This window comes from Elephas maximus, chromosome 4, assembly GCF_024166365.1.
Source record: "Elephas maximus indicus isolate mEleMax1 chromosome 4, mEleMax1 primary haplotype, whole genome shotgun sequence".
Classification (NCBI taxonomy): domain Eukaryota; kingdom Metazoa; phylum Chordata; class Mammalia; order Proboscidea; family Elephantidae; genus Elephas; species Elephas maximus.
Genome location: NC_064822.1, coordinates 106,641,435 through 106,669,310, shown reverse-complemented (window position 1 = coordinate 106,669,310; position 27,876 = coordinate 106,641,435). Strand labels below are relative to the sequence as shown.

General features: G+C 44.9%; 2 protein-coding genes across 9 annotated transcripts; one reads left to right on the top strand and one right to left on the bottom strand.

Moving 5' to 3' along the window:
- The first annotated feature begins 1,434 nt into the window (after nt 1–1,434).
- SMAGP (small cell adhesion glycoprotein) lies at nt 1,435–22,109 on the top strand. Of its 7 annotated transcripts, none has more exons than XM_049883157.1 (5): nt 1,441–1,500; nt 2,554–2,700; nt 2,873–2,944; nt 20,501–20,593; nt 21,306–22,109. In XM_049883157.1, the coding sequence occupies exons 3-5, from the start codon at nt 2,911–2,913 to the stop codon at nt 21,482–21,484; spliced, it is 306 nt and encodes a 101-aa protein (XP_049739114.1). In that variant the 5' UTR covers nt 1,441–1,500; nt 2,554–2,700; nt 2,873–2,910; the 3' UTR covers nt 21,485–22,109. The 7 variants fall into 7 exon arrangements, with proteins under 7 accessions (XP_049739111.1, XP_049739112.1, XP_049739109.1 ...); XM_049883158.1 differs by lacking the exon at nt 1,441–1,500 and adding an exon at nt 2,096–2,255; XM_049883154.1 differs by lacking the exon at nt 2,554–2,700 and having other exon boundaries at nt 1,435–2,037; nt 21,374–21,482.
- A 719-nt stretch (nt 22,110–22,828) lies between these two features.
- Nucleotides 22,829–27,288, bottom strand: DAZAP2 (DAZ associated protein 2). 2 transcript variants are annotated; one of them, XM_049883164.1, is made up of 4 exons: nt 27,187–27,288; nt 26,037–26,155; nt 25,470–25,638; nt 22,829–24,313 (listed from the first exon to the last, which is right to left on the bottom strand). In XM_049883164.1, exons 1-4 carry the CDS (start codon nt 27,197–27,199, stop codon nt 23,991–23,993), a joined length of 624 nt encoding a protein of 207 aa, XP_049739121.1. In that variant the 5' UTR covers nt 27,200–27,288; the 3' UTR covers nt 22,829–23,990. The 2 variants fall into 2 exon arrangements, with proteins under 2 accessions (XP_049739121.1, XP_049739120.1); XM_049883163.1 differs by having other exon boundaries at nt 24,090–24,313; nt 25,393–25,638.
- Between the last annotated feature and the right edge of the window lie 588 nt (nt 27,289–27,876).

The following is a 27,876-nucleotide window of genomic DNA, read 5'->3' as shown; positions in this document are numbered from 1 at the left end:
TTGGGCCTGATGTCCTCTGAGTATGTGGTTCTAACAATCTTTAACGCATAATGGGATACGTTATGGGAGAGAAAGACCCAGATAAACAAGATCTCAACCTTTCCTGGAATTCATGGTTCGGTTAGCTACAGAGTAAATAAATCCAAGCAATTACTCTTAGAATTTAGCTCCTAGGATTGGAATTTATTTTTCCCTTAGATACTGCCTTATCTGAGAACTAGCTAGGCTGACCTTTCTTGTATTAACTTACATACATCTCACCTACATGTCACTTTCTTTACATTTCTTGGTTGGATTGGCAGTTTCCCACGCATGGGCTACTCCTCCCTGAGATTGCTATGCCTTTAAAAAATATATAATTAAATAAAATTAATTTTGTCTACTTTTTCTTTGTTGTGTTTTTGTTTTTCCTCCTTCTGGTTCTTACCAAGTAACATATTTAGGACTGACTACTCCTCCTGCTTGGTTTGTTCATGGCTTTGTTTTCATGCCTCTCTCTATGGCTCTGTCATGCTGAGACTTCAGGCGTTTATTCCCCAGGGGAGTATGCACAGTCTGATGATACCTAACTATCGATATAAGAATTGATTCCCAGACCAGAGAATGTGCTCACAGGAATAAGAAGTAAGCTTAGAAGTCTATCATGGGATGGAAGGCAGAATAAGCACAAGAGCTCCAAACATCACTGGGAAGTCAGGGTAACAATAGCTAGCATTTATTGAGCACTTTGTGCTGAGTAAGGTTCTCGTGCTTTAGATGTATTAACTCACTCCATCTCCACAGTAACCCTATGAGACAGGTATTGCACCAGATAAGAGAACTAAAATAGAAGTAACTTGTCCAAGGTCACACAGTAGAGTGGATCCCAGAACCTGTGTTACAGCATTATTACATTCTCTTAGTCACTGAGTTCCTCAGTGGGCATATCTCCTACCACAAAGACGTGAGTCAAGAGGTTGCTAAAGTAAGTTACTGATTAATAGTCCAACTGAGGTGCCTACCATGTACTAGGGCCACAGCTATGACATCCCTTTACAAGGATTACCACTTTCAGTCCTCAACAAGGTAATAGAGGTGTAATTTGCCCCAAGTCACACAGTTACTAACAAAGCCGCAGAGCTTAAAAAAAAAAAATTTTTTTTTTTTTAGCTGGAACTGTTTAAATCCAAAGTCCAAGATGTTCTTAACCTCTCGGTTATACACAGCCTCAGAAGAATGTCGGAGAAGGAAGATTTGGGTGAAGCAAAGCTCTCCCCACCTCACCTTCCAGCTTCACGGCCTGAGCTGTGCCTACTAAGTTAGCTTCTGTCCCAAACTTCTGGACACAGACCTGTTTACGTAAATGATATGCAAACACAAGTAAATGTAACTTTCCATATTGGCTGAAAACTCAAAGGTCAATCCCGGGGAAATAGGACGGATGTCAGCTAGCTAGCCCAGGGCTCAGATGCCATCCCCTCTGGAGCCTGCGGCGAGGGAGGAAGCGGCTCCGGATGGAAAGTAAGCGACAATCGAAGAAGGAAAGGCAGCCTTTCCTCCCGCGGGAGCAGAGGCGGCCCGGCGGGCAGAGGGAACCTGCAGAGGGCGGTTTCTCTCCTCTTTTCCTGTCCCACCCAGTCAGTCTGTCCCCCCACCCCCACCCCGGGCCGGCCTCTGTAGTTAACGCTGCGCGTCTCTCCGCGTCTCCCTCCAGCCGGGTCTCTCGGTCCGGCAGTCTGTCGGCTCTCCCGGCCTCCGCGAGTCTCTGCGGATCCCGCCCCCGCCCCGCTCAAAAGCAGGCGCGGAGTGGCGCCGGCCCGTTCCCCCGCAGCCCGTCCAACTGGAAAGGTGAGCACGCCAAGGAGGGGACCTACGAGGGCGGGAGGCTAGGCGAGCCGGCCGCCGCACTCACACTCCCAGTCACCGCGGCCACTGCAGCAACCGCAACCGAGAGCAGCTGGAGCTCGGTCCTCGGCCGGAGCCCCCCCGCAGCGGCTGCGCGGAGCCCCCCGAGCGCGCCGGGCTCCCCTCCGAGCGCCGCGAGCCTGCCCTGCGCTGGTAACGCCCCAGGGCTCCAGGCGGGGGTGAGGGGCGGGGCCGGAGCCACGGACCGAGCCCTTCCAGTCCTCGGGGCGCGACCTCTGGCGTCCGTAGAGGCGTCTGGGGTCCGCAGGGCGCCCGAGGCGCAGGGTGGGAGCCAAGTGGAGTTCGGCCACTTGCGGTCGGCTAGTGGGGCTCGTGCAGGCTGTGCGCCGACGGCGCAGAGGACAATGAAGGTGGCACTGGGGCGTGGGCCGAGCCGGTAGAACTGGGTGTCTGAAACAGGCCAAAAGGCGACTGAGGACCCTCATCTCCAGTCTCCTTTGCCTAGCTCCCCTCTCCCAGGACACGTACCTGCTCCTACTCCGGAACCCGAGCCCCAGCGTGGGTCCTGACCTTCCCTGGCCCTCTCCTGACACCTAGTGGATGGCTCCGCCCGAAACCCCGGGCAGCGGAAGCCCAGGATACCTGTTACCGCAGTTCGGTGAAACTGAGCCCGCTGCTAATTTGCATACCTTTGTCTAACTTTCTTAGGCTGTGGGAGATCTCTTAGGTAAATATGGTGGCCTGGTGAAAGGATCTCGGGGTAGGACGTTCAAAGACAGGCGGTCTCAGATCTGCTCTTGTGGAGTGATCTTGGTACCTGGAGCCCGAGGAGATACTCAGAGAAACCAGAGACAGGTTAGGGTAACTCCCTCTTTTTCCCAACTCCCTGGTTCTGAGCTCAGAGTTGTGGGGGGGAGGGGAGAGAAAATGGGGAAGGGACTCAGGAAAACCTGGCGTAGGATTTCCAGGCCTCTCCAGACCCAGGAATCCACCCACCTCACTCCTGTCTTTATCCCTCTTCCTGCAGATCTGCTCTTCTCTCAGGGTCCTCATCCACTGACTGCAATGACTAGCCTCCCAACCACGTCTTCCCCAGGAGGTAGGTAAAGGCCTTTCCTAGTTGGAATGGAAAAGACTGGTTCCACATTCACTCTCAGCCCAGTCCTGAGATTTCCTGAGGCCTCAGCCTGATGGGATGACCTTCCCACCTCCCTCTGCCTGTCTCCCTCTAGAAAAGGCCCTGGGAGAAAGCTGGAGGCTACTCTGGTGCGTGTACTTTGGTGCAGTTCGAAGCTGAATTTCTAGGACCTGGGCCATTTCCTGACTACCTCTTAAAACTTTGTGACCTTGAGTTATCTAACCTCTAAGCTCCATTTTCCTCATTTGTAAAATGGGTAAAATAGTACCTATCTTATGATGCTATTTGTGAAGATTAAAGGAGATAACCCAGCTCAGTGTCAAAACAGTGTCTAGTATCCAGTAAGCACCCAGTTCCATTAGTTATTATTGTTATTGTGTGCTTATTAGAAAATCCACTTTTCCTTGGAAAAGGATTCTGCATGCTTTCTAATCCGACTCCTCTAATGATACAGACCCACCATCAAAAACCCATTGTTCTCTGGAAGTATGCTCAGGCAGGGATTCTTTCATTGCACTGAGAATGGATGCTCACCCTTAATTTTATAACCAGGCTGGTGTATTCATTGTGATAAGTAGGGTGAAGGGGGATCAAAAACCATGGTTGGTTTATACACCTTTGTTCATGTTTGTCTTTAGGACAGACATTCCCTGATTTATAGATGTGGAAACAGGTGAGGTAACAACCTAGGTGAAGTCTAAGATAGTGAGTGTCCTCTGTGACTGGTACCATGCACAATTCAGACTGTTTGTCTGGTGAGGAGATTGGTCAGCAAAGGCTTCATGAACAGGGAACGGGATTGAGCCGTACCCTTGAAGGATAGATAAGGTTTGGACAGGCAGAGAAGGGTATGGTGGGTATTCCAGAAAAAGCAGCATGTGAGAAGGTACAGAGGCTGGACTTACTCTGGGGAGTGTTCTGGAGGACGCGGTGGGGAACCTCCAGAACAAGGCTGCCCATCTGGAAAAGAGTTGGTATTTTGGCAGAGGGATTAGGACTTGGGCAAAAGGGAATTATTTACATTCTTGACCCAAAGAGTGAAATGGTATTTCAGGACATATCATATTGTCCCCTACCCATTGGGTTCAAGGCAGGTGTAAGTTGAGAGACAGGAATAAAAAAAAAAAAAGGCAGGGCTTGTACTCTGAGGGGTGGGATCACTGAGGGTCAGCTCTTGACTTCCACCCTTGCCTTGTACTTCTCTTCCCCTACCTCGCCACCTGTGCACCCCCCCACATCCCTTTCCCCCAGCCAATCCATAAAGATTTCCTAAAGGAGATATCCTTTAGGAGTATTGAAAATCCAGGCAGCGTTATGACTTTTGTGGGCCACTCTTGCCTTTGTGGGCTCCTTTCTCCATAAAAAGAAATGAAAATTTTTATTTTTGACTACATTAATATAAGGAAGACTATAATAATATGAAGGAGTCCCTGGGTGGTGCAAAGCAGTTAAATGCTCAATTACTAGCTGAAAGGTTGGTGATTGAAACCTACCCAGAGGTTCCTGGGAAGACAGGCCTGGTGATCTGCCCCCTAAATGTCACAGCCATTGAAAATCCCATGGAGCAGTTCTACTCTACACACACAGGATCACCATGAGTCAGAATCGACTCGACAACTAACAACATAATAATATAACAATATTAATATTTTCTTGGTCTAAATGTTTTGTTTTTCCCTTCTGGTTTTAAAACAAAATATTTTAACAGACTCCTAAAAGTATTGTGGCCCTAGGCACTGTGCTTCCTGTGGCGAGAGGTTAAGTCCAACCCTGCTGGAAGTAGGCAGAGTGGAGTCTTGCATTATGGGCTCTGCTCATCCCACCAGATAAAGCCACCTAATCACACTAGCTACCTCCTAGGTTGTCCTCATCTTGTGGGAGACACTTCACATTTTTCATCTCACTTAATCCTCACCACAACCCTGTGAAGCAGGTTTTACTCCCATTTTACAGAGGCAGAAACAGAAGCCAAGACATTTTCCAAGAGGTTAAGAAATCTTCCCGAGGTCATGCAGTTAATAATGGCAGAGGCAGGATTTTGTGCCAGGTCTGATTTCCTCCAAAGCTTGTTTTCTTTCTGTCATGGTACACTGCTCCCAACATCTCACTCCACCCCACTGGCCGGTATACATAAAAGAGAAGGAAGGAGAAAGGGAGCAGAATTCCAGGGCAAGTTCCCACAGAAAGGAGAATGGGGGAAGCTGCCCTTTGTTGAGCAGGTCTAGAACAAATAAGTAGGTTGGCAGACTCAGGAGGCAAATGATCTGATACCTCAGTGATAAGAGATTGAGCTCAAATAAGGAATGAGGGCCACAAAGGAGCCAACTAGTAACTGGGTTAATGAGGAAAAAAAGAGTGAATGAGCAAAAGAGATCTTGAAGTTCATCTGCTGTTGGATTTGGGTAGGGTCTTAAATCTTGCTGTCCACTGCCCTGGCCTCCTCCCTAAAATTAAAAAAAAAAAAAAGTGCTACAGTCTTTCCAAGTCTGAGACAGAAGAGAAACAGGTAGAAACAGGTGATAATGGAGCAATGCCCCTCAGGGAATAATAGCCTTCCAGACCTTTCCCTGTGCACATAAAAAAAAAAATACAGACACGTTATACATGCGAGTTTATAGCTTGACTTTTAATTAAAATTTTTACAAGGATGAGATCATATTACACATTTTTTGTTGTTGTTGGGTGCCATGCAATCAATTTTCAACTCATAGCAACCCCATGTGACAGAGTAGAACTGCCCCGTGGGGTTTTCTAGACTGTAATCTTTATGCCATACCATCTGGCAATTTACTTTTTTTCACCTAACCATACATCCTGTTCCAGTAATTGCATATCCACCACATTCTTCTTAACAGTTGTATAGTGTTTCTAGAACAGATGACCTGTAATCTATTTGATGACTCCCCTAGCAGTGGACGTTTAGGTATGGGCCACTCTTGAAAACAGTGCTACAGTGAACACCCTTTTCAGTCTATAATAAAACTGAGAGAACCAAGCCAGTGGACACATAAATAAAATGTTAGCTGGGGGTGGAGTAGGGTTGGTCCCAGAAACTGGAGAGTTAATTGGTAGTGTATGGTAGAAAGAACCTTGGAATTAGGAGACAGGTTTGAAACCTGGCTGAGCTGACCACTAAGTGAACCTGAGCTGGTTGATTCAGCTTTCTGAGCTGCCTCAGTTTTCTGGCCTGTATATAATGATAATACCAGCCCTGTCTACATCAGACTCCTGGAGTGGAAGTAAATCACAAACGCAGATTATTATACTGATACTTGGAGCCTGAAGACTCTAGCTCATGCGTTCTCGGGACACCTTTAGTCTGAGAAAAACTCTTGTATGGCATGAAGTTTGAAAATTTGATTTTTTTCTTTAATAAATATTTTATTTTTGGGTAATTTTAGATTTACAGAAAAGTTGCAAAAATAATATAGAGTTCCCTGTACCTTTTAGTCACTTTCCTCCAATACTAATAACATCTTACATGACCATGGTACATTTGTCAAAACTAAGAAATTGGCATTGGTACAATACTATTACCTAAAGTACGGATTTTACTGGGATTTCAACAGTTTGAAAATTTTATTTTGAAGACGGTTCTGATGGAACACTTTCAATTTATAAAAATCCCAAAATTAAGGCTGAGAGGGGCCCTGAGGGTCAGCTAGTTCAGCTACCCATTTTGTGCTAGAATTCTCTCTCCAATATCCCATGAAGGCTTTGCCTAGTTAGGAAGTTATCCCTTCTGTTGGGAAGAAATCTGTCTCTCTCTAGTTTCTACCATATTTGTACTAATGGCACCTAAAATAATAGCAAGTTTTTTAGTTTTTCTGATTACAAATGTAGTCCTTGGAGATGAAGGAAGGAGCCCTAGTTGCGCAGTGGTTAAGCACTGGGCTACTTACCAAAAGGTCGACTGTTCGAACCCACCAGCCACTCCACAGGAGAAAGATGTGGCACTCTCCTTCCATAAAGATTTACATCCTTGGAAACCCTATGGGGTAGTTCTACTCTGTCCTATAGGGTTGCTATGAGTCCGACTCGATGGCAGTGGGTTTTGTGTTTATTTGTCTAGTTTCGCCCTGCCTATTAGGAAGTTATTCCTTCTGTTAGGGAGAAATCTGCCTGTGTCTAGTTTCTACCATAGTTAATGGCGCCTAAAATAATAGCAGGTTTTAAAATTTTTCTGATTACAAATGTAGTTCTTGATTGTTGTAAAAAATCTGGAAGATAAAGGAACACATATAGAAGAAAATACGAATCACCCAAAATTCCATGCCTCGTGTTGCTATTTTGGGGTGTATCCTTGTCAGTAGCAAGGATATTTTTTAGGAGTTCCCTTGTAAGTCCCTTATACATGCTGCTGCTGAGCCGTGGCTTCCCCATTCTCTGTTAGTGAGTGGTTGCTTTCCTGGACCCACGAGCAGAGCAAGTAATCTGTTAAATTTACATCTTACTCATTTGGCCCATTTCTCCAATCAATTAAAATCTGTTTCTGTTTATCAGCTTATTGGTTGCTCACCTAGCTTTGAGTCTTTCACACATCTGTCAGGCCTCCCTCAGGTAGGCATGGGTCTGCATTTACCCAAAGGAAAAACTAAGGCACTAATGAACTGGAATGCCAAAACGAAAGATCTTGCAAAAAATTTTATGTATTAAGAATGGACAAACAGAAAAGAGTTATTATCATAAGGCAAAATGACTTAATTGGACTTCCTTAATATTTTTTTTATACCTATTTTGAGGCTTAATATATATATATTTTAATTACATAAAGGCCTTAATTTGGCCCTGGCGTGGCTTGACATAAGATAGCAATTCAAAAAGAACCAAGGTCAAATCCCAGCAGAAGAAAGCTCTGTCTAAACTGGCATCGCTCCATTCCTTGATAGTCAATTACTCCCCTACTTAATCCCTTGTGTCGGGTTGATTCCAACTCGTAGCAACCCTATAGGAGAGAGCAGAACTGCCCCATAGAATTTCCAAGGAGCACCTGGTAGGTTCAAACTGCCGACCTTTTGGTTAGCAGCCCGTAGCATAGCACTTAACCCACTTAACCGCTAAGCTACCTATTAAGTAGGGTTTCCCCCTACTTAATAGTCCTTTGAAAGGGCAAACAGAGGTGCAGTTGGTATTCCAGGTAAAGGTAGTGCCATGTGTGAAGGTACAGAGGCTGGACTTACTCTAAACCACCACTGCCCCCTCCCTTGTTACTCAGACCCAAAACCTTGGTGTCATCCTTGACTCCACCCCACATCAAATCTTTCCAGTTCTGTCTTCAAATTATGTCCAGAATCCTACCACTTTCTCACTGGGCCAGACCCAGTCCACCTTTGGGTGGATGCAGCTGTACCCTTGTGCCAGGTGCAATCTGCTTCTACACTGTCCCCACCTTCCCACACCCTGTTCTCCACAGCGTAGTCAGAGGGATCCTTTAAAATCAATTTCTGCTTTAAAAGTGTGGTCTTTGGAATCTGAGGCCCCTTCCCAGAGCTACTGAATCAGAATCTGCATTTTAACAAGAGATTCTTAGGCACAACAAAATCTGAGAAGCACTGCTTTAAAATATGTCAGATCCCTCCTCTGCTTAAAACCCTCCAAAAGCTTTCCATCCCATTCAGTGTAAAATCCTTAAGCATGTAAAAGTCTTTACCTGTGTGAAAGCCTTACTCGCTTAAAAGCCCATACCTTAGTGTACAAGGCCCACATTATACTCTCCCCCTTGCTCCCTCCACTCCAGTCAAGTGGCCTCCATGCTGTGCCTTTAGCATGCTTTTCAATGTTACTGAAGGCCCTACCTTAAATTTGCTATTCCTTCTGCCCGTAATGTTCCTCCCTAGGTGTCTGCGTGGCTCTCTCTCATCTCCTTTAGGTCCTTACTCAAGTCACCTCATCAGTAAGCCTTTCCCTGACCACCTATTTAAAATTGTAATCTCCACCTACACCCCACTCCCTGTCTCCTTTCCTGCTTGTTTTTTTTTCCTTATTGTTGTTGTTGTTAGGTGCCATCCAGTCGGTTCCAACTCATAGCAACCCTATGCACAACAGAACGAAACACTGCCCGGTCCTGCTCCATCCTTACAATCGTTGTTATGCTTGAGCTCATTGTTGCAGCCACTGTGTCAATCCACCTCGTTGAGGGTCTTCCTCTTTTCTGCTGACCTTGTACTCTGCCAAGCATGATGTCCTTCTCCAGGGACTGATCCTTCCCGACAACATGTCCAAAGTATGTAAGATGCAGTCTCGCCATCCTTGCCTGTAATGAGCATTCTGGCCCCACTTCTTCCAAGACTAATCAGCATCTAATATAGCATGTCTGTTATTTACTTATTTTGCTTATTGTCCTTCTTCTGAACCCTCCATTGTTATTATCATGTGTCCTTGAGTCGATTCCATGTCATAACGGCCCTATAGGGTAGAGTAGAACTGCCCCATAGGGTTTCCAAGATTGTAATCATTATGGGGGGGACCTGGTGACACAGCAGTTAAGAGCTCAACTGCTGACCAAAAGGTCAGCAGTTCGAATCCAGCTGCTCCCCAGTGTTGCCATGAGTCAGAATTGACTTGACAGCAATGGGTAATCTTTATGGGAACAGATCACCCTCTATGAATGCAAATTGGATGAAAGTGAGGTTTTTTATCTGTTGTGTGCACTGATCTATGCTGGAGCCTGGCACAGAGGACACAATTGATAAATCCTTGCCAAATTAACTTTTTAATTTCCCTTTCTGTGAACCTGGAACCTCAGTTTAAGAAGACTGTATGGCTTGTCTGACCCTTTGCTCTTAGTAGTCCTCTGCTGGCTCCTAATACTTGCTGTTTCAAGGTCAAGGCCTTTAAAGCAGGCCTTAATAACTTGTTCTAGAATTTTCCTAGGGAACCATCTTCAGCTCACCAGTTTGTTGTGCACAGAAACCACCTCCTTCCCATTAGCCCTTCAGGGTCCTGGTCCCTCTCTTTAAGTTACCAACAGTGCCCTTGGCTGTCATTTATGTGGATCTTTTTTAGATTAGCCTGGTATTCTTTGGGTTGCTTCCTTTCTCTTGAACTGACTTCTCTACTTCCCCAGTGTTCCTGCCACTTCTTTAGTGCTTTGATAGGAAATGGGAGTAAAAAGGGCTGGGGGAGCTCTGCTTTCTCTGATATTAAACAACTCACTTTCTGAAATCGCATACTTAGAAATAAGAGGGCATATAGGAAGAACAGGATTGGGCAGACAACCCAAAACTTATGGAACTTTGGAACCAGAGCCCTAATACAATAACAATCCCAATAAAAATACTGGCAGAGTTAAACCTCCACTAGCATTTGAACCTAGAATCCCAGTCAGTCCTTTGCAGTCTCGTACCCTGGCCGCGTGCTTCCTCCTTTTAGATGTAGGCTCCAGAGAGCCTTCACTTCTAATAGAGACCGTTTTCATCAGAAAAAAAAATCTGATCTAGGGCCTGTCTTCTTCATTAACCCATTGTTTCATAATAGAGGGAGATTTCTTTGTGCCTTTTTCATCTGCACTTACTGCTTCACCTGAAGGTTTAACATCAGTTGTTGTTAGGTGCCATTGAGTTGATTTTGACTTATAACAACCCCATGTGACAGAGTAGAACTGCCCCATGGGGTTTTCTAGGCTGTAATCTTTATGGAAGCAGATTGCCAGGTCTTTCTCCCATAGAGCTACTGGGTAGGTTCGAACCCTTAGCAGAGGCACGCTTAACAAGTTGTACTACCAGGGCTCCTTTTAACCTAAGTAGAAACCTACTAATAACTACCCAAAGAAAGGTACTTCTTCTAAAGAACTTCCTGTTTTTTTCTTAAGGTCTTCCTATATTGCTTAGTGCTGTCTTTAGTTGTGAGACAGCTTCCCCTGATAAGGTCAAACATTAAAGCTGTGGAAGTTGCGTACGAACCAACATAACTTCCCCATTATACTGACATCATTCCTCTGTGACTTGCCTATGAGCGAGTTCATGTTCAAGGGCCACTCTTTGTAGCACCATCTTGTATTTGATTGTGGTCATCTGTTTTTCTTCCACCTTTATCCACATTTTTAAACCCTTGAAGGTTTTGGAAACCTTGTTGTGCTGCCTCTTGGATAGCTTTCATTACCTCTTCCTCTTTTTCCCATTAGAAGAAGAAGAAGAAAAAAAAAAAAGAACAGTGGTAGGAAGGTTTAGTATAGATACCTTGCTTGGGCTTTGGAGCTGGTAGTCCTGGATTCAGATCTTGGCTGCATCCACTCTTCATTTGTACATAATATGAAGCAAGTCACTTAACTCTCCCTGGGTCTCAGGGCACGCATCAGCAAACAAAAACACCCTGCTTTCAAGTGAATGATGTTGTAAGAATTAATAACTATATTAAAGCACCTGACACAAAGCAGGGGTTTGGTAAATACCAGCTGTTATAACTGGGATCCTTTACAGAACTTCCTAGCCACGAATCATCTTCCCTTTCAGATTTGCTTTCTAGAGACACACATTTATCTGTTCTCTGAGCCCTCAGAGATTGAGCTCCATGGCCAGGTCCCTTGACTTGTTGATCTCAATCCTATGTTCCCGGCATCTGTAACAGTGCCTCTGTGCGCCAGTGGCATATCTACAGAAGATAACACCTACACAATTAGTTTTATCTTGCTGAATGATCTCTCATGGTGGCAATGGAAATGGCGATAGCCAACAGACACTGCTCATTGGTACGCACACACCCCCTCAAGCGGCACCCAGGGCACTTGACATACCTGCCGTATCCTAGATACACCTCTCTGGCACATGATAAGTGTAAAGTAAATTGTAGTTGATTAATTAATTGGTGTTAGTTTCCATCGAGTCTATTCCAATGCCTGACGACTCCATGTGTTTTAAATTATGTGCTGTTCTGAGTAGCGTGATGAATCTTGCACCGTACGGCTCCAGCCAGCTTGGGAGGTGAATCGTCTTAGTCCAGTGTATCCACGTTGTAAATACTACCCACCCATCAGTCACTTAGTAGCCGTCTGGGTTATCAGATTGACTGTCGAGGTATCGCAGTGCTTGTGTTCAATGAACCCTTATTTTACTTAATAATCGTTCTATTTTATCATTAGTTATTGTTAATCTCTTAACGTGTCCATTTATAAATTAAACTTTATCACAGGTATGTACGTATAGGAAAAAACATAGTATGTATGGGGTTCAATACTATCCGCGGTTTCAGGTGTCCACTTGGGGGTCTTGGAATGTATCCCCGTGGATGGGGTGGGGGACTACCGTACAGCTACTCCGTAGGGTTTCCTTGGCAGTTATCTTAATGGAAGCAGATCTCCAGGTCTTCCATGGTACCACTGGCTGGGTTCAAACCACTAACCTTTAGGTTAGCAGTCAAGTGCAAACTGCCTGTGCCACCTGGGGATCTTAACTGAATCTTATCCGTCTTTATATTATACCTCCTATACAAGCTTTGGAAACCCTGGTGTCGTAGTGGTTAAAAGCTACAGCTGCTAACCAAAAGGTTGCCAGTTTGATACTACCAGGTACTCCTTGGAATCTCTATGGAGCAGTTCTGCTCTGTCCTATAGGGGGTTGCTATGAGCTGGAATCGACTCGATGGCAATGGGTTTGGCTTTTTTTTGGTTGTACATGCATTATTCTTCTCAGTACTTTGGAATGTTTTAGAAAGGCAAAATTAGGAGCAACTGTACAGAACTCTAGGTATCAATGGTGAGAAGATGGGGTACAGCAGAGTGCAGTGCTGGGAGAGTTTTGGAGGAAAGTGTGTGGGGTGAGGGGCAGCATTCTGAGGTAATGATCAAGTAGGTACATTTCAGGGCTTCTCCTTGCTGTGTGTTTCTTCCCTACTAATTCCTCCTCCTTTGTTTTAAAGGAATGTTGTTGGGAAAAACTTAAGGGACGGTCTCATTTTCTTTTTCTATTTTAATTTACAAATTAAATTTACAATTCCTTTTTGTAAATTATATGTGTCCAAATTCTCTAAATACCTGGGATTTACAATTTTTGGCATGGTGGGGATGGGACTAGAATAGAAACTTAGGGAAAAAGGAAGAATGGATTTTGAGTGGTGCAGGGAAGCGAGGAGGAGATCTGTACCACATCCTCGCCTCCCACCCTGGTTCTTTCTCTGCCCTTCTCCTATGAAGAGCTTTTATTACCACCTGTATTAGTTACCTGTTGCTGTGTAACAAATTACCCCAAAACTTAATGGCATTAAACAACATTTCTTATCTCACAGTGCTGTGGAGTAGAAATCTAGGCTTGGTTTAGCTGGGTCCTCTAGCTCAGGGCCTCTCACAAGACCATTCAAGATGTCGTAAGTCGAGGCCGCAGTCATCTCAAGGCTCAACTTTGGAAAGATTTGCTTCCAAGCTCACTTATGTGGTCGTTGGCAGGATTTAGCTCTTCCTGGACTGCGAGAGAAGCCTTTGGGTGTTGTAAATGGTTAAGTACTTGACTACTAACAAAAGGTTGAGAGTTCAAATGCACCCAGAGGTGCCTCAGAGGAAAGGCCTGGCAATCTGCTTCCAAAAGGTCACAGCCTTGAAAAACTTATTAAGTGCAGTTCTACTCTGCACATGTGAGATCACCATGAGTTGGAATCAATTAGATGGCAACTGGTTTGGTTTTTTTTTGGCTGTTGGACTAAGGTGGTTGTTGTTGATTCTTGGTGGTTGTTGGCCACAGGCTGCTCACAACATGGTAGTTTGGTTCATCAGAGCGGGCAAGCAAGAAGAGCTAGACAGAGAAAGAGAGCACATGAGCCAGACCAAATCACAGTGTTTGGAAGTGATTTGTTAGAAGCAAGCCACTGGATCCAGCCCACACACAAGGGGAGAGGATTACACAAGGATGTAAATGCCAGTAGGTAGGAATTATTGGGAGCCGTCTTAGAAGCTGCTTGCTGCACTCCCATTTTACAAATCAGGAAACTGAGGCTCAGGTTCAGTAACTTCCTCGAGCTCACCTAGTAATGTGCTGGATCAGAATTCAAACCCAGAGCAGCCTTCCTTTTTAATCACTAAGCATATAAACAATTACACAGTAAAACCTGTAAAAGCCAGAAACTGTGTAAGGGGGAAACCTGTCAGAGAAGGAAAACTCTGGTTGTTTCTGAGGTAGGATTCTTAATAGAAAAGCACCCTGTCAAAGGCAGAAAACTTGAGGGACCCAGAAAAACAAGACAGTCTCATTGAGTTCCGGCTCTCACAGGCTTCACTATATAATATTTTAGGTAGCAGCTATTATATGTAATGCTTATATGTCCTCCCATTCAATCTTCACAATAACCCCACTAAGTAAACCTGTTGCCATTAAGTTGATTCCAACTCGTAACAACCCGATAGCGACCCTATAGGACAGAGTAGAAGTGCCCTGTAGGGCTTCAAAGACTATAATCTTTATGGGAGCAGATCGTCACATCTTTCTCCCACAGAACAACTGGTGGGTTCGAACCACTGACCTTTTGGTTAGTAGCCAAGTACTTAACTACTTCACCAACAGGGCTCCTTAACCCTGCTAAGTAGTGTAAGATAATTCTCATTGGTAAAGAGGAGAAGAATAGATGAATGAATCAAGAGATGTAATCATTTGCCCAAGTCCACAAAGTGGCTGAGTATATTACCATTCCTAAAGAAAAGAAAGTGGAGAACCATGGAGAAGATGTTCGCCTGGCCTAGGGAGGTAGAGGCACTCTAGGCAGCCCACTTCTGCTTCTTCTGTTGCAGGACTAGGATGGTCATCAGGCCTCCCCTTGGCCTAGGTGAAAATTTTCTACCACACCACTGGCCCCTCTTATCACTGCTCCCAGGCTCACCAGACCACCGCCGATGATTTTATGTCATTTGTCCTAGATGGATTGGAAACTGAGGAGCCCTAGTGGCACAACAGTTAAGAGCTTGACTGCTAACCAAAAGGTTGGTGGTTCAAATTCACCCAGCAGCTCAGTGGAAGAAAGACCTGGTGATCTTGCTCCTGTAAAGATTACAGCCTAGGAAACCCTGTGGGGCAGTTCTACTCTGTCACGTGGGGCCGCTATGAGTTGAAATTGACTTGATGGGCACCCAACAGTGAGATGGAAACTGGACAGGAATCATGCTCACACTCTGAACTCGAGAACCTTTGAGCCCTCCTATCTCAGAGATTTGACCCAGGTTCTTCCCTCTGCTAAGAATCTGCCCCACGCCCCTTTTACCCAGTAAACTCCTACCCCAGCTCCCAGCTCAAATATTACTTGTGTGGGAGGTCATTTCTGACTGGAAGACTAGATCAGGTGTAGTCTCCACCACATGCTTTCCTAAGTGTCACGTTTGTCACAGCTCAGTGAACTGTGTGATGTGGCAGAGGGTAAGCTCAGTGGAGGCAGGCCGTATCTGTTTTGCTCACCATTTTGTCCCAGCGTGTCTAGCACAGTGCCTACAAAGCATAGGCAGTTAATGAATGCTGCTGTTATAATTTATTGAATAACACAATTAAGAAATGTTACAACTTACTGAATTATTGAGATGCCTCCTGTGGGTGGTTTCAGGGTCAGCCAGCCTGTTTTCCCCAGGATACCTCTGTCCTGCAGTAACCTCTGCTTAATTGTTACCTTTCCAAACCTCTACTCTAAAATGTTAATTAGAAGATGACTGAAGGACTTCCTGACTTACTGTGTAAACACTTACAGGGACTTCCAGAGACCAGTTCTCGCCTTCCATGCAGGAGACTTGAGTTCAATTCCTGGTCCGGTCCGTGCACTTCATGCACAGCCACCACCCCTCTCAGTGGAGGCTTGCTATGATGCTGAACAGGTTCCAACAGAGCCTCTAGATTAAGACAGACTAGGGAAAAAGGCCTGGGGTCTACTTCCAAAAAATCAGTCCATGAAAGCTCTATGGATCACAACAGTCCAATTTGCCAACAATTGCGGAGATGCCGCAGAACTGACCAGCATTTCGTTCCATTGTGTATGGGGCCCCCGTGAGTCGGGGTGAGAGGAGGGGTGACTCAATGGCAGCAAACAACTACTGAGACCGTTACATTTGTAGTGTTCTGACCTTGGGTAATGACTGTAGGGGTCGGGCTATCAGGCTCTGTAGAATAGATAGACCCATAACAGGGAGTGCTGCTACAACAGAAACACAAGTGGATGGCTTTGACAAACAAATTTATTTTCTCAGTTTGTTGTTAGGTGCCATCGAGTCGGCTCCAACTCACAGCGACCCCATGCACAACAGAACGAAACACTGCCCGGTCCTGCACCATCCTTACAATCATTGTTATGCTTGAGCCCATTGTTGCAGCCACTGTGTCAATCCACCTCATTGAGGGTCTTCCTCTTTTCTGCTGACCCTGTACTCTGCCAAGCATGATGTCCTTCTCCAGAGACTGGTCCCTCCTGACAATATGTCCAAAGTATGTAAGACTCAGTCTCGCCATCTTTGCCTCTAAGGAGCATTCTGGCCGCACCTCTTCCAAGACAGATTTGTTCGTTCTTTTGGCGGTCCGTGGTATATTCAATATTCTTCGCCAACACCACAATTCAAAGGCATCAATTCTTCTTTGGTCTTCCTTATTCATTGTCCAACTCTCACATGCATATGATGCCATTGAAAATACCATGGCTTGGGTCAGGCACACCTTATTCTTCAGGGTGACATCTTTGCTCTTCAACACTTTGAAGAGGTCCTTGGCAGCAGATTTGCCCAATGCAATGTGTCTTTTGATTTCTTGACTGCTGCTTCCGTGGCTGTTGGTTGTGGATCCAAGTAAAATGAAATCCTTCACAACTTCAATCTTTTCTCCATTTATCATGATGTTGCTCATTGGTCCAGTTGTGAGGATTTTTGTCTTCTTTATGTTGAGGTACAATCCATACTGAAGGCTGTGGTCTTTGATCTTCATTAGTAAGTGCTTCAAGTCCTCTTCACTTTCAGCAAGCAAGGTTGTGTCATCTGCATAACGCAGGTTGTTAATGAGTCTTCCTCCAATCCTGATGCCCTGTTCTTCTTCATATAGTCCAGTTTCTCGTATTCCTTGTTCAGCATACAGATTATATAGGTATGGTGAAAGAATACAACCCTGACGCACATCTTTCCTAACTTTAAACCAATCAGTATCTCCTTGTTCTGTCCAAACAACTGCCTCTTGATCTATGTAAAGGTTCCTCATAAGCACAATTAAGTGTTCTGGAATTCCCATTTTTCGCAGTGTTATCCATAGTTTGTTACGATCCACACACTGGAATGCCTTTGCATACTCAATAAAACACAGGTAAACATCCTTCTGGTATTCTCTGCTTTCAGCCAGGATCCATCTGACATCAGCAATGATATCCCTGGTTCCACGTCCTCTTCTGAATCCAGCCTGAATTTCTGGCAGTTCCCTGTCGATATACTGCTGCAGCCGTTTTTGAAGGATCTTCAGCAAAATTTTGCTTGTGTGTGATATTAATGTTATTGTTCTATAATTTCCACATTCAGGTGGATCACCTTTCCTGGGAATAGGCGTAAATATGGATCTCTTCCAGTCACTTGGCCAGGAAGCTGTCTTCCATATTTCTTGGCATAGATGAGTGAGCACCTCCCGTGCTGCATCCGTTTATTGAAACATCTCAAATGATATTCCATAAATTCCTGGAGCCTTGTTTTTCACCAGTGCTTTCAGAGCAGCTTGGACTTCTTCCTTCAGTACCATCGGTTCCTGATCATATGCCACCTCTTGAAATGGTTGAATATCGACTAATTCTTTTTGGTATAATGACTCTGTGTATTCCTTCCATCTTCTTCTGATGCTTCCTGTGTCGTTTAATATTTTCCCCATGGAATCCTTCACTATTGCAACTCGAGGCTTGAATTTTTTCTTCAGTTCTTTCAGCTTGAAAAGCATCAAGCATGTTCTTCCCTTTTGGTTTTCCATCTCCAGCTCTTTGCACATGTCATTATGATATTTTACTTTGTCTTCTTGAGCCACGCTTTGAAATCTTCTGTTCAGTTCTTTTACTTCATCAATTCTTCCTTTTGCTTTAGCTGCTCGATGCTCAAGAGCAAGTTCCAGAGTCTCCTCTGACATCCATCTCGGTCTTTTTTTTCTTTTCTGTCTTTTCAGTGACCTCTTGCTTTCTTCATGGATGATGTCCTTGAAGTCATTCCACAACTCGTCTGGTCTGCGGTCACTAGTGTTCAATGCATCAAATCTGTTCTTGAGATGGTCTCTAAATTCAGGTGGGATATACTCAAGGTCATATTTTGGCTCTCATGGACTTGCTCTGATTTTCTTCAGTTTCAGCTTGAAATTGCATATGAGCAATTGATGGTGTGTTCCACAGTCAGCCCCTGGCCTTCTTCTGACTGATGAGATTGAGCTTTTCCACCATCTCTTTCCACAGATGTAGTCAATTTGATTTCTCTGTGTTCCATCTGGCGAGGTCCATGTGTATAGTCGCCATTTATGTTGGTGAAAGAAGGTATTTGCAAGGAAGAAGTCATTGGTCTTGCAAAATTCTATCATTCGATCTCTGGCATTGTTTCTATCACCAAGGCTGTATTTTCCAACTACTGGTCCTTCTTTGTTTCCAACTTTTGCGTTCCAATCCTCAGTAGTTATCAATGCATCTTGATTGGATGTTCGATCAATTTCAGACTGCAGCAGCTGATAAAAATCTTCTATTTCTTCATCTTTGGCTGTAGTTGTTGGTGCGTAAATTTGAATAGTCGTATTAACTGGTCTTCCTTGTAGGCGTATGGATATTATCCTATCACTGACAGCATTGTACTTGAGGATAGATCTTGAAATGCTCTTTTTGACAATGAATGCAACACCATTCCTCTTCAAGTTGTCATCCCCAGCATAGTAGACTATATAATTGTCTGATTCAAAATGGCCAATACCAGTCCATTTCAGCTCACTAATGCCTAGGATATCGATGTTTATGTGTTCCATTTCATTTTTGACAATTTCCAGTTTTCCTGGATTCATACTTCGTACATTCCAGGTTCCAATTATTAATGGATGTTGTGGCTGTTTCTTCTCATTTTGAGTCATGCCACATCAGCAAATGAAGGTCCTGAAAGCTTTACTCCATCCACGTCAGTAAGGCTGACTCTACTTTGAGGAGGCAGCTCTTCCCCAGTCATCTTTTGAGTGCCTTCCAACCTGGGGGGCTCATCTTGGAGCACTGTATCAGACAATGTTCCACTGCTATTCATAAGGTTTTCACTGGCTAATGCTTTTCAGAAGTAGGCTGCCGGGTCCTTCTTCCTGTCTTAGTCTGGAAGCTCAGCTGAAACCTGTCCTCCATGGGTGACCCTGCTGGTATCTGAATACCGGTGGCATAGCTTCCAGCATCACAGCAACACACAAGCCCCCACAGTACGACAAACTGACAGACACATGGGAGTTTCTCAGTTTAGGAAGCTAGAAGTCTGAATTCAGGGTGCCAACTCTAGGGGAAGGCTTTTTCTCTGTTGTCTCTTGAGGAAGGTCCTTGTTTGTTTCAGCTTCTGGTCCTGGGCGAGCTTCACGTATCTTGGTATATGTCTTCCCCCATCTTTGCTTCTTAGCTTGCTTGTTTTAATCCCTTTTATATCTCAAAAGCCCCATGAGCTCTGGTGGCACAGTGGTCAAGCACTTGGCCGTAACCAAAAGGTTGGTGGGTTGAACCCATCAACTGCCCTGAGAGAGAAAGATGTGGCAGTCTGCTTCTGTAAAGATTTACAGCCTTGGAGACCCTATGGGGCAGTTCTGCTCTGCCCTGTAGGATCACTGAGTTGGAAACAACTCAATGGCTATGGGTTTTTTTTTATATCTCAAAAGAAATTGACTCAAGACATACCCTACACTAATCCTGTCTCATTAACATAACAAAGACAACCCATTCTCAAATGGGATTATAATCACAGGCATAGAGGTTAGGATTTACAACACATACTTTTTAGGGGATGAAAATCAAGCCATAACAGGGAGTGCCGGATATGTTTTGGGATAGGGGACCTTGTTTCAGAACGTTTCAAATTGCAGAACCTATTCTGGAAGTGTGGAAAAGGGTTTTAATAAGAGAGGAGTATTATTTCATTATTTAAAAATAATGTTTAAAACACTTTATATTGAAAAATGCATGTGCCATAAAATATAAAGTAAAAAAGTACGCACAGTATATACGTTCAACATTTGATCTCATTTATGTAAAAATACGCATTCCCAGTAAATAGCTAGCTCTTAGTGAGTTAGTTAGATGTCACAACAACCCTATGAAGTAAGTTCTAGTATGTCCATTTTGCACATGAGGAAACATGCATAGAGGGGTTAGGTAATTTTCCAAGGTCACACAGCCCATACTTTTAACCACTTTATTAGAAGACAGAAATCCATCAGAATGTTGTCCTTGGTTATTGGTTTATTTTCTCCTCTATTCTCCAGGTTTTTCTATATGGATTTACTGTAAGGAGTGCAGTGGTAAACTTTTGAACAGGGAAGAAAGTGAAGTGGTGAAATCTGAAAGACAACCATGTGTATTAGAACAAAAAAATGACCACATCTTCCTTTTCCACTTTTCCAGCTTTGCCCGGAGAAGAACTCATGACCACCCCAATCCTGCAGGCCCCTGAGGCCCTGTCCCCAGAAGCTGAAGCCAGCACAGCACTCATTGCAGGTAACAAATGTTTTGAGTCAAATCCGAGGGACCTTTAGGGACCAGGAGCCATCTCACTCCACAAATAGCCTGAAACCCAGTGTTACAAGCTGGGATTTTCTCCATATGGGAACAGCACCATAACATCAAGGACCGAATCCATTAATAGGCTCGTTTGGGCATGTGGGTTATCTTACACATACAAGGTTATAAAAAGACTCTTAGAGCCTTCTGTCAGAGGCACTGCGAGTAAATGATAGGTTGGGAGGTGGCCACAAATAGATATAGGTACATATGGCACTACACTCAAGAGTACGTGGGTAGGGATGAGGATATTTGTGGTTTGTTGAGTGGGTGAGGAAGAGGATGGGAAGGATCAGAGAAACCCCTACAAGAGACTGAGTTTTAAAAACTCTTCCTGTCAGGATAAGCTATTTCCTATCTACCTCCTTCCTGTTTCTATTGCAATTATCAGGAACTGGTTGGGAGTGAGTTCAGTTTTGTCAGAAGTCAAAAGCTTTGGTCTTAGCTTAGATACCAAGAGACTTCAGATATCATGTCCCATGAAGTTGGGCTTGGTGAGAGAACATGGATTTGGAAGTTGGACGCTAGTTAATTGGAACAGGAGGATACTTATGAAAAAAGTGAGGGAATCATATAATTTGGGTGACCCAATGAATTCCTGAGATGTCCTCAATCCTGAAAACTCTGCATTTCCCCTCTCCTTCCCAAGTTGTCATCACTGTGGTCTTCCTCACACTGTTATCGGTTGTGATCTTCATCTTCTTTTACCTATACAAGAACAAAGGCAGCTACGTCACCTATGAACCTGCAGAAGGCGAGCCCGGTGCCATCCTCCAGATGGAGAGTGACTCAGCCAAGGACAGGGAGAAGGAAGAATATTTCATCTAATGACTTCTGAGCTCCAAGGAGCTTATCCCAGGCTCCAGCACCAACACATGGACCATTTATTAGGTGGGAGTTTTATCTGAAGCCAGTGAACAGCACTGATGGATATGGGCAAATCTGAGCTTCCCCCAGGACATGCCCAAATATCAACATCATTGACACCAGGGACATGGAGAAAGCAACGTATGATGTCTTTAGCCAGGCCTTCGTAATACAGCTGGTATTTATGACTGGCTGACAAGGTGGGGCTGTACCAGGAAACATTTATATGCCCAGTCTTTACTTTGTTCACAGGTTGAGGGGAGGGAGAAGATAGTTAGCGTTGCTGGCTGCTCATTTGTCCCCTACACGGTCACCTAGTAATAGCCCCAGCCAAGATACTGTGCACAGTTCTTCCCAGAGGCTGGATACCCAGGTGAAAGACAAGGTCAGCTGGGGTAGGAGACCTTACCTCCTGTTGAACGTGCTACAAACTTTAAGTCTGAGCCTTTCCTTCCCATATTCCCCAACAACCTCATAACTTGTACTATTCTTATCAGAATTAAAAGCTTTCATGAAGTGATGCAGAAATCAGACTCTCATGTTTATGAAATAACTACCCTTACATCTCAACTTACCTTCCTTAAACTCTTTGACATCATTTTCTTTTGCTTATTTAACTCCTTTGAAGATATATCCTCCAATGTGGTAAGAATACTAGCGAAGTTTCAGAAGTTCCCAGAACTATCTCAGGGGTTTGGTACAAAGATGGTCCCAGGAAACATACCCTGGGGGATGAGTTAGCTTAGCCTCCATCCTGGCAAGACCTGGATTTCCCAGACCCGTTCTATGTATAGACTGAGGGAGCCAGGAAAAATCTACCACCTTTTCCCACCAGTGTCCTTGGAATCAAGTCCAGAGAAGCTTCTTGGATCTTAGTCTCAAAATGAGGTGTGTTTAAATAGCACAATGTTTGGTACAAACCATTATCTCCTCAGATATCGCTTACTTTGGAATTAAGCTAAATTTCCTTTGAGGTCTTAATTTATTGCCTCTGTTGTCTAAGGAGTTGAGGAATCAGTCTTGGCAGCCTAGATTACAGAAGTATTTCTAAGTATAGGTTCTGAATCCTCTGGCATAATAAGCTTCTAAGAAAATCAAAGAGCTTTGGAAGTAAAGTGAAGAACAGTTGAACATCCAGACTGAAACTCATGAAAATGGTCAAACCTTGCTTTCTACTACTGCATTTATTTCAAAGGCTTGATTAGAGAACACAGAACAGCAGGAGTACCTATCTTAAATCCAGGCAGGATAGAAACGACAATACAAAAGAGATCTAAAAGCAAGCTAAGTAAAGAATCCTTGAAGTGAGGTGTAATGCAACTTCATCACTTTATTCAAATCTTCAAAATAGTCTTTATTCTACATTTTTAGTATAAAAAAATCCACAAGTTAAGTGCACCACAGTGTAGAGAGAGACATACAACGCTGAACTTCCATAACAGTCAATGGTACAGTCAAACATCACATGTACAGAACACAAATTTAGATGAACTGAAATTATAACATAAAGTAAAATCCAATTTCAGAAAACAAAAATCAAAATATTAAGGATCCCTGAAATATTCTTCACCCTAATGAGACTTCACTGGACTCAAGTCGTTCTGCAGTGAGGCATTCACAATGTGACCCCATTAACCTGGCTGAGAATTCTTGGGAGCCATGAGTGGCTGCATCAGACACTCTGACAATAAATTGTAACCGATTTTTTATCTGAAAACTCCCCTTAATTTGGCTCTGAAGTCACCAGGCTTTTGAAATGCATCCTTCTCCTCACCCCTCATATTTTAAACAAACTGTTGTTTACGGTACAGTTTACACTGTTAATCTTTTGTTCAAACATGAGCTCACTGTTTTTCTGGCACCAAAACAAATTCGGGTTAGGTTCTTCTATGCAGAGGCAACCTATAAAAAGAGTGTCCCCTGCCAAAAACAACAACAAAAAAATTATCTACATGGCACCCTCCATTTTTGCCTGAGGAGATGCAAAAGCAGAAGTAATGGGGTCTGTGCTTGGAGCACAGAGCGGGTTTCAGAGGATCCTTGTGAACGACTATTTAAAAGATGACAAGTGGGGAGAAGTGCAAGGAGACAAGAAAATTAGTCTGACTGGCTTTCTGTCCTGCACCACTGATTCAATGGAGATTGGTAGGAGGGAATGGAAGACTGGGGCTGGGGATGGGATGTGGGGCAAAGGATGCAAAGGAAAAGGCAGACAACTAATGCATTTCATTTATAACAAGTAATATAAATCAAAGACTTAAAAGAGATTAAAGACCAATCAGAATAATTTGGCAACTTTAATTCTTAAGAAGATCAAAGTTCCCTCCAAACCTAATTTGATGTTTTATTACTAAAAGCAAAGACCAGTATGGTACAGTATTACTCCGGAGGAATTAAAGGAAGATCCTTAGGGCTGCTTCACCCACATTCATTTTATGAATGGATACCTCCCCTACCTCAAAATGCTTTAGGGAGGTACTGCTACCATTACGTGGTTCCTTATTAAGTTTGAAAAGTGCCTGAAAGTTTGGGCACCAGAAAGACACCCCAACAACATGTGTCTAAACTGCAACTTCAGGTTAATATGACTAAAGCAGTTACATTGTGAGAAGTGCTGAAGGTATGTGATGTCTTTCCCGGCACAGAGGTGGCCTTGGCTCCTCACCAGATGGTGTAGCCACCATCTGAGCCACCCATGAAGAAGTTTCCCTTCCGCTGAGTTACAAGGACGTTGGCTCCCTGCATGACTGCGAGCTGAGCAGCATTGGGAGGGCATCCAGGGGGTGGAGGCTGAAAGGAAAGGACAAAGTTGAGGACACAGGTGAGTCAGAGGGCCTCTTAGCAAGATGGCAATGTACCTGCAGATCACTAGCATTTTAAGGAGGTAGTTCTGGCGCCAATTTGAGTTCCAAAATGCACTGTTGTGGAGTCAGTTCTGACTCACAGCAACCCTATAGGACAGAGTAGAACTGTCCCATAGGGCTTCCAAGGAGCAGCTGGTGAATTCAAACTGCTGACCTTTTGGTTAGCGGCCGAGCTCTTAACCACAGCGCCACCAGGGTTCCTAAAGCAGATCTATATTCTCCGTGAACCCAAAGATACAAACATAAAAGAGAGCCTATCACTCATATAAAGGGTTCCAGCTCCAAGATGAAGCCTACTGATATGGGTACGTAGTCCAGACCTACAGCCAGTCATCTTCAGGGTGGGAAATCATTCCCACCCATGTTTCCAAAACAGGGGTGAGGTACCAGGTCTGTGGCTCTATCCCACAGGGTCCTTGGATAGTTTTCAAAGAGACCACTGAAAGCACCATTCTCAGCTCATCTCTAGCATATGATTACTGAGTAGTTGGCCCTAACAAGGACCACCATTTGGGCTTTAAAGACCATGCATAGGGGAACTAAGCAGGAGACACAATAACTCTATTCCCTAGTGTCCCAAACAAAGTTGGCCAGTAATATTACTCTTTCTAAAAGCTACTTGATAGGGATTTTGCATTCGTCTTTTTAAATCGGGGTTCCCAGATGCTGATGGCAGATATTCAATAAATGCTTATGGAATGAATAGTGTCACTGTACCAACTCCCAAGAAACAATCTGGCTAAAGCAGCAAGTCTCATAAGATAGGAAAACAAAGGCATTTGGTTAACTCAGACTATGACTACGAGCCCCCTGGCAAACATGCCAGATGCTACTGACCTGCCACAGTTCTGCCTTCTCAACTACTATCTGCCGTACTACCAGATGTCAGTGGTTATACCAATACTGGGAACTATTATCCAGGAATGGTGACAGGATGAATATAAGGTCATTTCAGAGAGTTAAAACACACAAGGACTGCATTTTTTCTGATGAAGTCATACTCACAGGGATGTTGCCAGCAGTAGCCCCGGCTCCAAATCTGGCACCTGCGTCATACCCTCCTTCCACCAGCACTGTTGAACCAGGTGGATAGATGGGACCAACTGGGTAATAAGCCATGGGGATTGTGGAACCTAAAGGCCCAACAGCCACAGACTGGGCCATGGGAAGATACAGTGAGGCGCCAGGAAATGCAGCTGACATTGTGGGAACTGTGGCAGCCCCTGGGTGCACAAAGCTCGGACGATAGAGCTAGAAAAGGCAGAAGACAAGGGAAGTGTTATTTTATCACATACCTATTTGAAATCTCTTCAGTGAATCAATTCTCCTCGTGCAGATTACACTGTAAATTATACAAGTTGTCTCTCCACTGCCACTCAATATTTTCCTGCTCACTTCCTGCGATAGCTAATGTTAGGTTTAAGGAACGCAAACTCATCTTACCCTCAGCCTGTGCCAAATAATATAAGCAATCATATAATACATTCTCAAACCCAACAGACATTGCTGAAGTATACAGTGGTTTCGTTTTTTCATGTGAGCACTCTTCTGTTTGTGAAGAGCAGAACATGTAGAGTCAGACTTAGCTAAGAACTGAAAATGTGGTCCAAGGTATTCTCAATTAGGTCAAGTTAGTAAACTGGAAGCACCTCAGAGTAAGCAGGTGGAGCATCAGTATAGGGTGGAGCCTGAGGAAGATGCAAGGTCTGTGGGTACACTGGATTCCCAGGAGGCTGCACTGGGTAGGTTGGCTGCGTTGGATATTGACCTGGAAGACAAAAAAAAAAAAAAGAAACGCGTGTTGCCTACCATACAGAGCTACCAAAATGGGGCAGGGCACACTGGGTAGCTACCACAGAGGGAGCAATCAGGAAGGCCTTTGCAAACAGACTGCACCGGAGGGACTGATTCCTGGGGCCAAGAAAATATGCATTTTCTTTGCATCCTTAGAACTCAAAGTGCTGGATTCTGACTGGGCAGGAAGGACACTGTTCCCACTAGTGTAATGAGAAAGTCTAGCTGGATCCAAGCTCCCTCCGGAATGCAAGACAGGTCTAGGCACCAGTTCCTGGGATACAGAGTTGCTGATATTTTAAGGATGCATCCTGCCCCTGCCCTGGGTAGTCGCCACAAAGCTGGTTTAAGGTTGATTATGATTCTTTACCTCACAGCTGTCTATTCAAGGTCGACTTTCAAAGAGACAGTGAACGCTAGAAGTGAACGTAAAACCGGGAAAAGAATAAAGGGCTGAAGATGGGGGTGCACGTTCCCAGCAGGCTGGGGGGGAAGTTTCGACTGACGAAGCTAGAGACTATGTTCTGACAGATACACTGGTACGATCATAGGAACCGGGAGAGTGCTCCCCCACCAGCGAAGGGCGAGGTGATGCGAAAAGATAAAGAAAAGGGACCCTTCGGGCACCTCATTAGTTAAGCCCGGGGACCTGCCGGTAGTTCCGGAGCGCGGCGCCCCGCCCCCGCCGCCTCTCCATTGGCCTACCCAAATCCCTGCTCTAGCTCCCCATTTGCTCCTGCAGATGCCCATCATGACGAGCCCCCCCACCCCCAGCCCACAACTCCAAACTGCGCCACAGAGTTTAAGGGGGAAAGGGCCGGGAGGGGGCGAGCAGCCGTATTTCGGGAATGACGAAGGCATCAGACGCAGCCCAAGGCTGCAGCTGGCCGAGGAGCGCAGTGCAGCCCGCCCCAACCCTGGCGCTCGGTAATCATGGGCTCGGGGCCCACTCGATCTGGGCCAGCATTACTTCCCCCGACTACCTCAGCCGTCCCCTATCCTTGCCTTTGCTGTTCATGGTGGCTGCGGCTCCGGTTCGGCTCGGCGTCGCGGACGGTTATTTTTTTCCTCCTCTTCCTGTTCGGAGTCACTTCCGTGTCACGTGACAACTCGTCCGCCTAGCGTCACCCGACGCCCGAGCGCCGCTGCTGCCGGAAGCCCCGCCCCTTTCCCTGGCCTCCAGTCGCTGCAGGGAAGGCCCGCTTGATCCCGCCCAGTCGCATTGGCACCGCCCACTAGTTCTTGCCCTCCACCCTCCACCCTCCACCCCTGTCCCTCAGCTGGAGGAAAACCAAATCCAGGTATTGTCTCAAAGCAGGATCTTTCCTCTCTGGCGCTGTGTGGCGGAACCATTAATCCATTCCCGGGAACCTTTGACCACCTACACAGATCAACTCAAGGTTACCTCACCTTGGCAGCCTTTCCACGAGGGTCGTAGATTTCTACAAATTTCTCTGAAACACCTTCCTCAAACCTTGCTCTCTCAAGCGTTCGCCTCCTGCCAAGCCCATCTTAAGTCTCAGCTCAGTGAAGATATATTTTATCAGTCCAGCCCACACTATTCTTTACTGAATTAGACCCTCACTCGACCTTCACAGCCCTATGTCTGTTCGACCGACAGGCAGCGGGCAGTTACTTCTGTGTCGCCGTTTTTCCCACCATAGGAAGAGCCATGTTCTGCTGAGCCCTCCATCG